This window comes from Pelophylax lessonae, assembly GCF_965119305.1.
Source record: "Pelophylax lessonae genome assembly, chromosome: 11".
Taxonomy (NCBI): domain Eukaryota; kingdom Metazoa; phylum Chordata; class Amphibia; order Anura; family Ranidae; genus Pelophylax; species Pelophylax lessonae.
This window is the reverse complement of record NC_138778.1, coordinates 237499594-237515440: the sequence shown is the minus strand read 5'-3', so window position 1 is coordinate 237515440 and position 15847 is coordinate 237499594. Positions and strand designations below refer to the sequence as shown.

At 47.2% G+C, this 15847-nt stretch overlaps 2 protein-coding genes across 2 annotated transcripts in view; both read left to right on the top strand.

The window, feature by feature from the left end:
- Positions 1-15847, top strand: part of LOC309567520 (uncharacterized protein) — a gene marked incomplete at its 5' end in the record, with an annotated part of 1161679 nt that overhangs the window by 940466 nt on the left and 205366 nt on the right. The gene's annotated exons all lie outside the window — the stretch shown is intronic.
- Positions 6112-15837, top strand: LOC309566961 (gastrula zinc finger protein XlCGF66.1-like; the record flags this gene model as incomplete). Its single annotated transcript, XM_082272281.1, has 4 exons — positions 6112-6146; positions 14079-14207; positions 15425-15559; positions 15646-15837. The coding sequence occupies exons 2-4, from the start codon at positions 14103-14105 to the stop codon at positions 15835-15837; spliced, it is 432 nt and encodes a 143-aa protein (XP_082128407.1). The 5' UTR covers positions 6112-6146; positions 14079-14102.

Below are 15847 nucleotides of genomic sequence, written 5' to 3'. Positions count from 1 at the left end.
TTTTACTGCGGCAGGCGGCCGCTCCTGGGCAAAAGTGATTTAGTACTATGTCGCTGCCAAAAGAGACTCTAGAGAGCGAGCGCGCGCTGCCAGCGCCGCGCTCCCATCCCCACTCATCAGCTGGGGAGCCAGTGCGTGTGACCGGTGGCTCTGATGGCCGCCGGCCACTCGCGATCTCCCACAGCAGAGAGAGAAGGATGGACGGCTGATGTAAACACAACCAACTGTCATTCTCCCTGAAGTGATCACAGAGGCTATGTGACCCTGCTATATAGGATCGCATGTGTCTGTGATGACTTCACAAGCTACGCCCATCTACTGTTAGAATCACGCCCCTAGGGACACATTTAACCCCTTGATCACCAGTACAGTTAACCCCTTCCCTATCCAGTGTCATTTTTACAGTAACAGTGCATATGTATAGCACTGATTACTGTAGTAATGTCACTGGTACCCCCAAAAGTGTAAGCCCCGGTTCACACTTGTGCGATGCGGGAAGGCTGCGAATTCGCAGCCTGTTCCCGTATCGCAAACGCACATCTAGCAGTTCACACTGCCATATGCGATACGCAGGGGGTGTCAATTAAATGTTAACGACACCCCCAGTTTGATCGCATATCGCAGTGCGATCTGACAGTTCGCACAGGATCGGATCACACAAGTGTGAACCACTGTGCGATCCGATCCTGATGCGGCTGGTCATGTGCGAGTTAGTTGCGTATACAGTGCAAATTCAGCCATACAAAGTGTATGGCTGAATTTGCATCCGCACATCCGATCGCATGTAATGAAGGAGCAGTGCGCTCCGAATTACATGCGATCGCCGCACTCGCAATAATGTGAACCAGCCCTAAGAAACGTCAGTCAGGGGTCTGGTCTGTCCGCCGCAATGTCGCAGTCCCGCAAAAATAATCGCAGATCGCCGCCATTACTAATAAAAAAAAAACAATAAAAATGACATAAATCTTTCCCGTAGTTAGTAAACGCAATAACTTTTGCGCAAACCAATCAAAATACGCTTATTGCATTTTTTTTTACCAAAAATATGTAGCAGAAAACAAATTGGCCTAAAACAGTAAAAAATTTTCATTTTTACATTATTTTTTTTTGAGAATTTCATATAACAAAATGTGAAAAATATTATTTTTTCAAAATTGTCGCTCTTTTTTTGTTTATAGCGCAAAAAATAAAAATCGCACAGGTGATCAAATACCACCAAAACAAAGCTCTGTTTGTGGGAAAAAAATGACGTCAATTTCGTTTGGTTACAGCATCGCACGACCGCGCAATTGTCCATTAAAGTCACACAGTGCCGAATCGCAAAATAGGGCCTGGTCATTGAGCAGCCAAATCCTCCTGGGCTAAAGTGGTTAAAGGAGAAAAAAATAATAATAAAAAAAATATATATATATATACACATATATATATATATATATATATATATATATATATATATATATATATATATATATATATATAAAAAATAAAACAAAGTATACCCAATCCGCCTACCCCCAATGGGAACTGATTACTATGAGATACAAGGTGGTGATCTCACTCATATCCAGACAGGAAGTCTCTATGGACTACAGTGATGTCAGGTACAGACAGGAAGTGATGTCAGGTACAGACAGGAAGTGATGTCAGGTACAGACAAGAAGTGATGTCAGGTACAGACAGGAAGTAATGTCAGGTACAGACAGGAAATGATATCAGGTACAGACAGGACGTGATGTCAGGTAAAGACAGGAAGTGATGTCTGGTACAGACAGGAAGTTCCAGGTGGGAGGTGAGTTGGGAGGAAGTAGAGAGGAGATATTGGTGGAAGTGTTGGAGGGAGGGAGGGAAGAAAAGGGAAGGCACATTTCTTTTTAAATGTATTAGTAGATGAATTTTTGTATGATAAAAGCAGTTGGTACTGTGCTTGTATATTCAGTCTGGTGATTCCGTTGGACTGGTTGGGAGATTCGGTAGATTTCCACATACTAGCAATAGTAAGTCTTGCAGCTATCAGAATCGGTAACCAAATCCGCTTACAGATAGTTCCCATTGGGGGTAGGTGGATTGGGTATGCTGTGATTTATTTAATCATTTTTTTATATATATATTTTAATTGTTTTTCTCATCTAACTGTTACCTGGTACTCCTGTAATTCTCGTAATTTTCTTCATTTTCCAAACTGTTGTTACATGTACCAAGCAATGAGTCAGAAGTAACAATTAACTGTAAATGTTATTGTTGAAATTGTTAAATTAAAATTCCAATAAAAATTTATAATAAAAAAAAAAAAAGAAGAAAAGGGAAGGCACAAAGACAATTAGGACTTTTTGATTATCAATATAAAGGTTTTGAACATCATAGAGCCTCGGATAGCAGTTGGATCAGAAAAGTGGAAGGCTGTATAGCTAAGTTATGTAAAGAGAGACAACCCCACACTGCCCTGGTGTAGGGGGGGAGGGGGGGCTCTCTTCTTAGATGAATATATAAATGTTATATCTAATAGGTACAGTAAGAAATACAGTGCATTTACTGGAGAATTCAATGTGTTATATTTGTTGGGAGGTATTTCCATCTAGGAGTTCTGAGTATTGGTTTGAAGCCCGGAAGTGCAACCAACATGCCCAGGTCTGGTAGAATTTGGCTGGGGTGTCGTTAGCAATATGTATGAGCTCCTCCATTTCTGATATCATGTTAATCCTTTTGAACCATTCAGTTAACGTGGGAGTGTGGTTTGAGCCCCAGTGTATGGGGATACACATTTTGGCCGCGTTGATCATGTGTAGGGGAAGATATTTGCAGTAAACAGTCATTAGGGTGTCAGAGTGATGGAAGTAGAAGTTGCGCTGGGGTGAAGTCTACAGCCAAGGTTGAGACTTGGGTCGTTATTTGATGGACTTGGGTCCAAAAAGTTTATAGGCGAGGGCAAGTCCACCAAATGTGTAGAAGGGTTCCTTCGTCTCTGGAGCATCTCCAGCATTTGTCTGAGTTGAATTTATGTAACAGAGCAGGTGTTCTATACCAACGGGTTAGTGTTTTGTAATTGTTTTCCTGAGTCAACACATTTATGGACCCTTTGTGTGCAATGCTAAAAATACTTTCCCAGTCCGATTAAGATAGATCTATTTGTAGGTTCCTTTCCCATTTAAGGCACGCATTACAATCTTTCGAAGAAGACTCTGCGAATAGCATGTTGTGGATCAAGGAAATGACATGTCTTTGGGGATTAGATTGGGAGCATAGTGTTTCAAATGGGTAAGAGGATGCGAGACTGAGATGGAGCTGTTGGGAGTTATAAGAAAGTGTCGTATTTGTTGGTAGAGCAAGGGAGGGAAAGTGCCGTCTGTCGTTTGGGAAGATGAAAAGGCAATGTCTCAGGGGGTACCCCCAGAAAAGAAGTGTTTTGAAAGTAGGTGTTTGAATGGCCAGTTGTTTCGGATAGCAGATATATCTATACCTTGGGGGAAGTCTGGATTGTTGCTGATAGGTGTCAGGGGTCCTGGGTTGGAGGAAAGAGAGAATTTCGTAGAGACTTTTTTGAACACGCGTAGTGTTGAGCCAATGAGCGGGTGTTGCTTGAGTATCTTCGGTATGTGACCTGAAAGGATCCAAGGCATGTGTTCTAATGTGAGAGGGCTTAGTGAGCCTTCAAGGGAAACCCAGTCCTTTATGTTGGCGTGAACCGACCAGTCAACTATTCTGGCCAAGTGGCAAGCCCAATAGTAATTTTGTAAGTCAGGAATGGCTATGCCTCCTTTCTGTTTTTGTCTTGTCAACTGGTCATAACTGATCCTCAGTCTTCTACCGTTTCATAAGAACTGTATGCATAAGGATCGAAAATTTCTATAAAAGGACGCGGGTATTGTGATAGGGATAGCCTGGAGGACATATAGCATTCGTGGAAGAAGATTCATTTTTATCAAAGCTGCTCATCCGAACCATGAGAAGAACACGCTTCCCCATTTCTGTAGGTCTTCTTTAATGGATCGCATAATTGGGAAGAAATTTGCATTAAAAAGGTCCGAAAGATTTGAGGTGAGAGAAATGCCCAGGTATTTAAGGGGCCGGTGGTTTCCCACTTGAATGCAAACTTATCCTGACATTGAAGGACCACTGCAGGTGTGAGGGAGACATTGAGCGCCCGGGATTTGGAGAAATTTATTTTGAGATTCGAGATTTTTTTGAATATTTTGAAATCTTTGAATAGGTTGGGGATAGATATATGCGGATCTTGCAGGAAGAGTAAAATGTCGTCTGCAAATGCAGCTAGTTTATATGTATGGCCTTTAACCTCTAATCCGTTAATGTCCGAATTAGATCTCAAACATCTTAGCAGGGGTTCCAGAGTGAGCACAAAGAGAATTGGTGAAAGGGGGCAATCCTGTCTTGTACCGTTCTGAATGGAGAAGGTGTTTGACAGGTGGCCGTTCACCCTGACCCTGGCCGTCGGTGAGGAGTAGAGTGACATGATGAATGACCACATTCGGTCTTTGAATCCAGCATGTCGAAGCACTGCCGACAGATAGTCCCAGGCCAACCTGTCGAACGCCTTCTCCGCATCCAAGGACAAAAAGAAACCTGGGGTGTGAGATGTGGTGAGCCAATGATGTAAATTTATAGCTTTTATTGTATTGTCTCTCGCCTCCCTCCCCGGCACAAAGCCTACTTGATCGTTTGAAATCAGAGTTGTCAGAAATGGTTGAATACAATTTGCCAACATTTTTGCAAAGAGTTTTATATCTACGTTCAGGAAGGAAATCGGTCTATAATTAGAACCCGCCGTGTCATCTTTTCCGTCTTTAGGTATGACCACTATATGGGCTTCTAAGAGTCTGTGAGGTTGTGGGGGGTGGGAGGACATGGTGTTAAAGGCCCTAAGAAATGGTGTCTGAAGTTGTTCTAGGAACATCTTATAATAGGCTGCAGTGAATCTGCCAGGGCTCCTGCCCGTTTTTAGTTACTTCATCACTTGATTAAATTTGGATTCCTTCATTCTGGAAGATCAGCTTCTTCGGAGGGGATCGGGATGGGATTATGTTTCTGGAGGAAAGATTTTATGACATGGCTTCTATCAGAGGTTTCGGCAGTATCTTGAGGGCATTGAGGAAGATTATATAGGTTGGAGTAATAATTCTCAAATTGGACTGCTATGTCAGGAGTTAGAGTTAGATTTGGCCTCCCCTAAAGGTCTTTGATACAATGGATAGAGGAACCAGATTTCTTAATTTGAACCATTCTTGCTAACAATTTTCGACATTTGTTGCCCTGTGTATAAAATTGCTTTTGAGATAATATGGCTTTACGTCTCTGTTTGCGTGCCAAGTGTTCTCATAGAGTTAATCTGACTTGGATCAGTTCTTGATAAGTGCTTTGGGCTCTAGATTGTTTGTGTAACGCTTCAAGGGAGTTTATTTTCTTTATTAGGTCTGAGACTGCAGCTTGTTGTGTTTTGTTTTTGGCAGCTTTCATCGATAATAGCATGCCTCTGATGGTGCATTAATGTCCCTCCCATTGGGAGATGGGAGTAGTGTCTTGGGTGTTATTTTCATTGAAGAAGTTTTGGATGTTGGAACGAATGAGTGAAGCGTCATGTTCCGAGGTCAGTAGGGTGAAATCTAGCCGCCATATTTTCGTAAAGGGTGATTTTTCCGGTAAAGTCAAAGTAAGGGTGATGGTCAGACAGGAGCATCGGTTCGATAGTAGTAGAAGTGACAAAGGGAAGGTCTTTTTGAGAAAGGAGCAGATAGTCTATTCTGGAGTATTTGTCATGTGGAGGGGAATAAAATGTGTAGTCTTTCTCAGCCGGGTTCAGGAAACGCCAAGTGTCGTATAAGGATAATTGTTGTAAAGATTTCCTAATTTTCGAGAGAGCTTGGAAGGGGATAGATGATTTACCTGAAGAGGTATCTATAAGTGGGTTGAGAGGGACATTGAAATCCCCGCCTGAGATTGTGGACCCTATTTGGAATACCTTTGTTTTAAACTTAGCCCTGTAAAATAGATATTATATAGGAATGGTTATTATGAGATGTTTCTCTGAACTCCACAAGGTGGTGATCTCAGACAGTAAGTGAGGTCGGGAACAGACAGGAAGTGATCTGGAATAAAGACGTGGCGAGGAGACATTACTGGAAGTTGCAGCAGAGGAGGTAATAAGATCTTATTTTCTATTTACACCCAGTAACCCCCCCCCCGTCATGTCCGTCCTCTTCCTCCATAGTCACTGTGACGTCTTTTATCTCCAGCAGATGATGATACACACATATATAGTGTGGAAACGTAGATTAACCCCTTCAGGGGCAGAACGTTTCCCCACTTTCGGGGCCGGAACATTCTCTTCATTTTGGAGATAAATTCTAGTAATATGTTCCTCTAAACAAACATCACTGACAATAAATAGAGAAGACAATGACCATCCTGACCATGCATGGCCTACAAAGGGCAATTATTACACTACACAGGCAGCCAATGAGCAATCATTACAATATGCAGCCAACACAATGATGGAGTGCCGGGGTCAGGAGGCCCTTACATTGCTGGTCAGGAGGAAAAAAACATTAAGAATATTTTCTATCATTGGTGTCAGAGGGAGGAAAATACTGAGGGTTCTGAATAAAGGAGAGGAGCTGAGGGGTCCCTGAGGAGATGGTTGGAGTAAAGGACTCTGAGAGCCTCTGAGGGTGCACTGCATCTGAAGGGCTCTGGGACCTCTGAGGAGGAAGTGTAGCTGAGGGACTTTTGGGGCCTCTTAGGAAGTATTTGGGATGAACAACTCTGAGAGGTTGGTGGGGCTGAAGGGCTGTGGGGGACTCTGAGAGGGTAGTCGGGCTGCAAGGCTCTGAGGTAAGGGGGGCTTTAGGGCTCATAGAGACTCTTGGTCTTTGATGGTCCTCTCATACCACCTGCACTTAATTTTATGAACTCCTTAACCACTTAGCGACCACCCACCACATATTTACGTCGGTCCTTTGATGCTAAATACTGAGGTTATGGCAGCAGATAGCTGCCATAACCCCGGTATTTTTTTAAATGGCGGGCGATCGGCTTTCAGATAACAGTGGTCCCAGCGGCGGATTTGCCGTGGGATCACCCTTACGGTGTGGCTGATGAGGTTTCTCCCCCCCTCTCCTGCACGTCCTGGTAGTTTTCCCCTCTTTTTGGACCCGCCGGTAACGAGGTAAATGATCCGGTCCCCGCTCCTCACAGATAGGAAGTCGAGTGAGGACAAGATGGCCCCCACTCCACTCTATGGTATTGGAGGCCCAGAGCGATGTCAAACGTCATTGCTTAGCAACTGGTTTAATGTTTACATTCCCTGTAATAGGAATAAAAATTATCAATTTTTTTTTTAAAACTGTGTAAAAATAATAAATAAAACAAGAAAAAAATTCAAATTAAAGCGCCCTGTCCCCGTTAGCTCGTGCGCAGAAGCGATCGCATACGCAAGTCCGCCCACATATGTAAATGGTGATCAAACCACACATGTGAGGTGTCGCCGTGATCGTTAGAGCGAGAGCAATAATTTGAGCCCTAGAACTCCTCTGTAGGGGATTTTTAGTTACCAATGTTTGTCGCCATTCCATGAGCGTGCGCAATTTTTAAGCATGACATGTTGGGTATCTATTTACTCGGCGTAACGTTATCTTTTACATTATAGAAAAAAATTTGGCTAACCTTACTGTTTTCTTATTTTTTAATTCAAAAATTAATTTCTCTTACGTCCTCCGACAGTCGCCACCTCTCCATATTCGTCACAATGGGGTAATTGACCTTTGCTCCGTAGGAGTAGCTAGGCAACAGAATATGTCAATATTAAAGCTTTTAGCATATCCCACCCCCAGGGGGTGGTCCCCTCAGTCAATACCCTCATGCTTCCTGTATCCATACCTCAGTTTCAATGTCTAGCTATCAGGAGTAGCAGGCTGTTTCTGTGCTGGGGCTTTTTGTCTCAGCCTTTATCTTCTTTTTGATTTTATTTGAGTGTTTTTCTCTATCTTTACTTAGCTGTTTATTTTTTCAGCATTAGTTAGTTCTTCTGATGAAGAGGATCATGCGGGCTGGGTCTCGGGCTGGCCCCCCTGGTCGCAGGTTGTGGGCCAGTGGCTTCCCAGCCTGCCATCGAGCGTTCAGTCAGGTTTTTTCCTGGCATTTGTGAACGACCCATCCCTGTTCGCTGCAGGGATGCTGCGGTGAGGTGGCTACCTCACTGGACGCCATGCGGTTTCGCACCGCAGTTCTGCTGCGTCCTGGCTGCGACTCTCCCTGTCCTCTGTGCAGAGGCTTGATCGCTTGTGCGGGTTCCCCACGCCATTCAGAAGGTAAGTGTATCTGTGTGGGGACCTGTCTGTTTAGTGGGTGTCAGTCTGGGACTGTGTAACCCTGCTTTTCTGTACACACTGTTGGGCTCCCTGTCTGTTTTGCTGCATTCTGTGGGCTGCAAGGAGGGGGGCTGTCCTGCACTGTTTCTGTGTTACAGACTGTGTGCTTTTTCTGTGTGACAGGCTGTATGCTGTGGGGCATGATGTGATCATGTTTTGTGCATACATGCGGCGGCCGCTACTGCGGTCCGCCATTGTTTTATTATACTGCAGGCGTGTGATGGCCATTACTGTATAAAGGGAGCTGCGTTTTTGGCGCCAAGCGCCGCCATTTTGGCGGCGATCGCTCCGGCCTCATGTCAGCGCTGCATGATCTCTGACAATCCTCCCCCGGCGGCCATTTTTTTGTAGCCTTCCATAGGCTTTATAGGAGCGGTCGTTATTGCATCATTTCCGAGGGGGGCGATTTGGCTACCATTGTGGCTAACCTGGCTGCTCAGGTGCAGATGCTAGTGGCTGCTCAATCCACAAAACGGCCCAGAGTTTCAATTTCCTCTGATTCAGAGGGCGATGGTGATGGGGCTGCTATGGCTGGGGTCCCCTTGTCGGGGTCCCGTTCGTCCCTGGACCTTGCAGGGTCGGAGGGGGAGGCAGAGGTTGAAGGGGTTGATAATTCCCCCCTGGCTCGTCTGAAGAGCTTGCAATCATGGATGAATTGGTTGCTTCTATCAAACAAACGCTGCATTTGCAGGATGAACCATGTCCTCCTGCCGTCCTGGCCTCTTATGCGACGCAGCGGAGACGCAAATCATCACAGGTTTTTCCTTGCACTGAGGATTTTCAGCGCGCTGTTAGTGAACAATGGCGCAATATAAAGAAGCCTTTTGCTGTGCCAAGTAGGTTCAAGCTGCGTTATCCCTTCACACCCGCCACTGATGAACGTTGGTGTGTGCCGCCTCCGGTGGATCACGCGGTGGCGGTTTTGAATAAGTCTACTGCGATTCCGGCGGAGGATACCCCGGTGTTCCGGGATCCCACGGACAGGAGGCTGGAGTCTCTTGCCCGCCATACTTACTCGGTTACCGGTTCCATGCTGAAAGCTATTTTTGCTTCCCTTATGGCAGCTCAGGCTGTCGCGGATTGGACGCAGGTGCTCAGGCGCGTCCTGGTGGCTGATTTTGCCCCGCCGACAACGTTGGCTATGGTAGATCAAATTCATCAGGGTGTCATGTATTTGTGTGATGCGGACCTAGATATGGTCCCTTTGGCTGCACGTGTGCACAGCGTGGCAGTGTTGACACGCCGCTTGATTTGGCTGAAATGTTGGTCTGTGGACCAATCTTCTAGCAAAACTCTGGCTAATCTACCTTATACGGGATCTCGCCTTTTTGGCGAATCCTTGGATACGCTGATAAAGGGGATCACTGGGGGTAAGAGCACGCTTTTGCCCCAGTCTCACAAGGCTAAGGTTGCTCAAGGTAAGAAGCATCCTTCGTTTAGGCCCTCTCAGGGGTCCTTTCGTGCCTTTCGGTCGCACTATAAGGGCAAGCCCTTCAAAGGTCAAGGCTCCCAAAAGAAGCCGTGGACAGGTAAGCAGAAGTCCGGCCAGTCCGGGTCCGCTGCCCATAACAATGCGGCCTGAAGGGGCGCCCTCACCCAGTTCTGGGGTGGGGGGACGTTTGCTGGGTTTTCTTCAACCCTGGCTGGCCCGCGTTCGGGACAGGTGGGTTCAGGAGATCGTTCGGTGCGGTTACAAGATCGAGTTTCTCTCTCGGCCGGCGAGCAGATTTTTTCCCTCAAATCTTCAGCTGTCTCCGGAGCGTTTGCGGGATCTGCACCTGGCGGTGCGGGACCTGCGGGCTCAGGGAGTGGTGGTTCCGGTGCCTCATCGGGACAGATTTCGGGGGTTTTACTCCAATCTGTTCACTGTGCCCAGAAAGGAGGGCAAAGTACGTCCGATTCTGGACTTAAAAGCTCTGAACCGCTTTGTGCGGGTTCGCAAGTTCCGCATGGAATCCCTGCGCTCGGTGGTGGCTGCTTTAGTTCCGGGAGAATTCATGGCCTCCATCGATTTGAAGGATGCGTACCTTCACATTCCCATTTTCGAGGGTCACCAGAGGTACCTTCGATTCGCCATTGCGGAGGATCATTTCCAATTCGTGGCACTGCCTTTTGGTCTCGCTTCGGCTCCGCAGGTGTTCACCAAGGTGCTTGCACCGGTTCTGGCCTTATTGAGGGCCCAGGGCATCTCGGTCCTGGGGTATCTGGACGACATTCTGGTTCGGTCTGCGACCAGTCAGGGTCTGGTGAAAGACCTGTCTGTCACGATGCAAACTCTACAGGAGTTTGGTTGGACGATAAACTTTCCAAAATCGACGCTGTGTCCGTCGGTTTGTCTTCCCTACCTGGGAATGATTCTGGACTCTGTTCAGACGAAGGTCTTCCTGCCAAAAGACAAGCTCAGGACACTTCAGGAAGAAGTCAGGTCCCTCAGGGACGTTCCGTGCTCGTCCCTCCGGACGAGCATGCGGTGTCTGGGATTGATGGTCTCGGCCTTCGAGGCGATTCCCTTTGCACAGTTTCACACGAGGGGTCTCCAAGCGGAGATCCTGTCCAGGTGGGACGGGCGACCTCAATCTCTGGATCTTCAGATCTCGTTGAGTCCTCGCACCAGAAGGGATCTTCTGTGGTGGCTACAATCCCCGGCGGTGTTGGGGGGCAAGTCTTTTCGCCCTCTTTCGTGGACGGTGATCACCACGGATGCCAGCCTGTTGGGCTGGGGTGGTGTTCTGGGTGTTCTGTCCGCCCAGGGTACTTGGTCGGAGGGGGAATCCTCCCTTCCGATCAACATTTTGGAATTGCGGGCGATAAATCTCTGCCTTCGGCGTTGGACGGACAGGCTTCAGGTCCGTCCGGTTCGGGTGCAGACGGACAATGCCACAGCGGTGGCCTACATCAACCACCAAGGGGGCACCAGGAGTGCCCGAGCGGCTCGGGAGGTGGCCGACATCCTATCTTGGGCCGAGACGCACGTCCCGGCGATATCGGCTGTTCACATTCCGGGGGTGGAGAACTGGCAGGCGGATTATCTGAGTCGCCAGACCCTGGACCAGGGAGAATGGTCCCTTCACCCGGATGTCTTCCAGATGTTGTGCGCGAAGTGGGGTCTTCCGGATGTGGACCTGTTCGCGTCTCGTCTGAACAACAAGGTGGGAAGGTTCGTGGCAAGGACGCGCGATCCTTGGGCAGACGCGTCGGACGCGTTGGTGGCTCCGTGGCATCAATATCGCCTGATGTATGCATTCCCACCGATTCAGCTGCTATCCAGGTTCCTTCGCAGGTTGTCCTCGGAACCGCGCACGGTGATTCTGGTGGCGCCGGACTGGCCTCGCCGGTCTTGGTACGCAGACCTCGTGAATCTGGCGGTCGACGCTCCATGGCATCTGCCTCTTCTGTCTCAAGGACCGGTATTCCATCCTGCTTTACAGTCGCTGGCTTTGACGGCCTGGCTGTTGAAACCGAGGTCCTGAGGGATAGGGGTCTCTCCCCTGAGGTCATTCACACTTTGATCAACGCTAGGAAGACCTCCTCAGGGAAGGTTTACTACCGTACTTGGAAGGCCTATTTTGCCTGGTGTGAGTCCAGGGGGTTTTCCCCTCGCTCATACTCGGTATCGAGAGTGTTGGCCTTCCTTCAAACGGGTGTGGACCAGCGTTTGGTGTTGGCCACGATTAAGGGTCAGATTTCTGCACTGGCCGTTCTTTTTCAACGTCCTGTGGCGTCTAACTCTTTGGTTAGCACCTTTGTTCAAGGGGTGCGACACCTGGTCCCTCCTAGGAGGGAGCCTTTGCCTCCATGGGACTTGAACCTAGTTCTGTCAGTGTTGCAACATGCTCCTTTAGAAAAGATCAGGGAGATCTCGTTGCCCATGTTGTGCAAGAAGGTCGCTTTTTTGGTGGCGATCACTTCGGCTCGCAGAGTGTCGGAGCTGGCGGCCTTGTCCTGCAGGTCTCCGTATTTGGTGATTCACTTGGATAAGGTGGTCTTGCGACCTAACCCTTCTTTTCTTCCGAAGCGGATCTCGGAATTTCACCTTAATGAGGACATTGTCTTGCCTTCGCTTTGCGCGAAGCCTAAACATCCGAAGGAGGTGGATTTACACTCCTTGGATGTTGTTCGGGCAATCAGGGTTTACCTGTCATCGACAAAATCCTTTTGCAAGACGGATTCTCTATTTGTCCTTCCAGAGGGGCCTCGGAAGGGCATGGCGGCGTCGGCTTCTACCATTGCCAAATGTATCAGACAGACTATTGAGCAGGCATATGCTTTGAAGGGAAAGGTTCCCCCTATGCCTGTGAAGGCGCACTCAACCAGATCGCTGAGTGCGTCTTGGGCCTGTCATCATCGGGCCTCGGTGGCCCAGGTGTGTAAGGCGGCGACTTGGTCGTCCATTCACACCTTCTCAAAGTTCTACAAAGTGGATGTTCAGGCATCGGCAGATGCTTCCTTTGGCCGCAAGGTTCTTAGTGCGGCAGTACCTTAGGGTTCCTTGTTTTTGGGCCCTTGGCTGTTTGGGATGTTTTTATCCCTGGGTTATTTGTTTTTCCTGGGTTGTTGCTCCTGTTGAGCAAAGTTTTTTTCATGCTGCCCAGCTGGTTTCCTTCCTTTGGTAAGGTTCCTTTCTCTGATGTGGGTCCGGCGTTGCCTTAGGCGCGGCTGCGTTTTTCCCACCCCTCATGTATGCACTACTTTGGGATGTCCCCATTGTGACGAATATGGAGAGGCGGCGACTGTCGGAGGACGTAAGAGAAAACGGAATTTTTGTGAAATCTTACCTGTAAAATTCCTTTCTCTGAGTCCTCCGACAGTCGCCGCCCCCGCCCCTCTTTTGGGGTTTGTGTATGTACTCTACTGCTATTCTACTGAAACTGAGGTATGGATACAGGAAGTAGGAGGGTATTGACTGAGGGGACCACCCCCTGGGGGTGGGATATGCTAAAAGCTTTAATATTGACATATTCTGTTGCCTAGCTACTCCTACGGAGAAAAGGTCAATTACCCCATTGTGACGAATATGGAGAGGCGGCGACTGTCGGAGGACTCAGAGAAAGGAATTTTACAGGTAAGATTTTACAAAAATTCATTTTTTTTCCCCAAAAATTGCGTTTGGAAGACCGCTGCACAAATACGGTGTGATAAAAAATATTGCAACGATCTCCGTTTTATTCTATAGGGTCTCTGCTAAAAAAAATATATATATAATGCTTGGGGGTTCCAAGTAGTTTTCTAGCAAAAAAAAAAATGATTTTAGCTTGTAAACACCAAGTGTCAAAAATAGAGCCTTACAGCCGGAGTTCTGGTAATTATCCTGATTAGCCGGCAACTCCGGCCAAACGTCAGCAAGTTCCCCTTCCTGGACATCATGATGACCCAACATTGACCTCACAGCACTGCCTCAGAGCAAACAAGTCTCAGGAAGGATCGTATTTATCATTCCTTGTCTGCAGATCTAATACTAATCAAATCCAGTTCAGAAACCAAACAAACCTAACAGAGGAAAGGGAATTTCTGATCCGGCAGGCCAAGAGAGTCCCGGGACCTCAAAATTGTAGCAAAATGGTAATCAGTCCAAACTAAATGTGTTCCCATGAGGGGGGGGGGGAGTAGTCATTAAATGTACAGCAACCCTCCTATTACCCCCCTCACATCCTATTATTGTGTGATCAATACCATCCAAATAATTCTTACCTTCATTTCCCAGAGTTATCCGTCTACAAGGAGACCTGTATGGATGAAATGACGGCACCAATGAGGATGGAGGAGGACCGGAGTCACATGACTGAGAAGATACTAAACCTCACCCTGGAGATCATCTACCTGCTGACCGGAGAGGTGAGAAGGATTCTGGGAGGTCACATGACATCACTCTTATCTCTATTAATAAAACACAGACCTGACCGGAGAGGTGAGGAGGATTCTGGGAGGTCACATGACATCACTCTTATCTCTATTAACCACTTAAGCCCCGGAGCATTTGGCTGCTCAAAGAAAAGGCCCTATTTTGCGAGATTTTAACGGATAATTGCGCGGTCGTGCGACGCTGTACCTAAACGAAATTTACGTCCTTTTTATCCGACAAACAGAGCTTTCTTTTGGTGGTATTTGATCTCCTGTGCGATTTTTATTTTTTGCGCTATAAACAAAAAAAGAGCGACAATTTTGAAAAATAACAATATTTTTCACATTTTTTTAATATGAAATTCCCCCCCAAAAAAATGTAAAAATCTAAATTTGTTAACATTTTAGGCCAATTTGTTTTCTGCTACATATTTTTGGTAAAAAAAAATCTCAATAAGCGTATTTTGATTGGTTTGCGCAAAAGTTATTGCGTTTACTAACTACGGGAAAGATTTATGTAATTTGTTGTTTTTTGTAACGCATAATGGCGGCCATCTGCAGTTTTTTTTTTTGCTGGACTGCGACATTGCGGCGGACAGATCGGACCCTTGACTAACATTTTTGACACTTTTGGGGTTACCAGTGACAATACTACAGTAATCAGTGCTATACATATGCACTGTTACTGTCAAAATGACACTGGCAAGGAATGGGTAAACTTTATTGATGATCAGTGGGTTAAATGTATCCCTAGGGGCGTGATTATAACTGTGGGGGGCGTGGCTTGTGATGTAACCACAGAGACATGCGATCCTACATAGCAGGATCGTATGATCTCTGCACTTACACCAGGGAGAATGACAGACGGCTTTGTTTACATCATCTGCCTGCCTTTCTCCCTCTCCAGCGGGAGATCGCGAGTGACTGGAGGACATCGGAGCCACCGGTCACACACGCGGGGATGTTCGTGAACGAGGGGGGGTGGGAGTGCGCCCCTGGTGGCGCACGCTCGTCCCCCCTACAGGCTCTTGGATGAGCGACGTAGATCTACGTCGGTTTGCCCAGGAGCGGCTGACTGCCGCAGGTGAGGAGGATTCTGGGAGGTCACATGACATCACTCTTATCTCTATTAATAAAACACAGACCTGACCGGAGAGGTGAGGAGGATTCTGGGATTCTAACATGATATTCCTATTGCTTCCTCAATACAGAGATTTCCTCTGGTGAAGTCAGGTGATCATATGACCATCACAGTGCCTCCATGTGACTCCCTAAAACCTGAGAGACACAACATGCAGAAGATTCTAGAAGTCACCAAGAAGATGATGGAGCTGCTGACAGGAGAGGTGAGCGGTGCTGGGAATTCTGGGACATTATCCAGTAACAGACAAGGGATGTGTCTGGATGGTGACTGTATCATTGTGTGTGTCAGGTTCCTATAAGGTGTCAGGATGTCACTGTCTATTTCTCCATGGAGGAGTGGGAGTATTTAGAAGGACACAAGGATCTCTACAAGGACGTCATGATGGAGAATCAGCCGCCCCTCACATCACCGGGTAAGAGGAGACTTTATTGTAAAGGAGAGAGCAGTACGGAGGCTCCACCTAGATCCCCCATCATCTGATAAAGACATA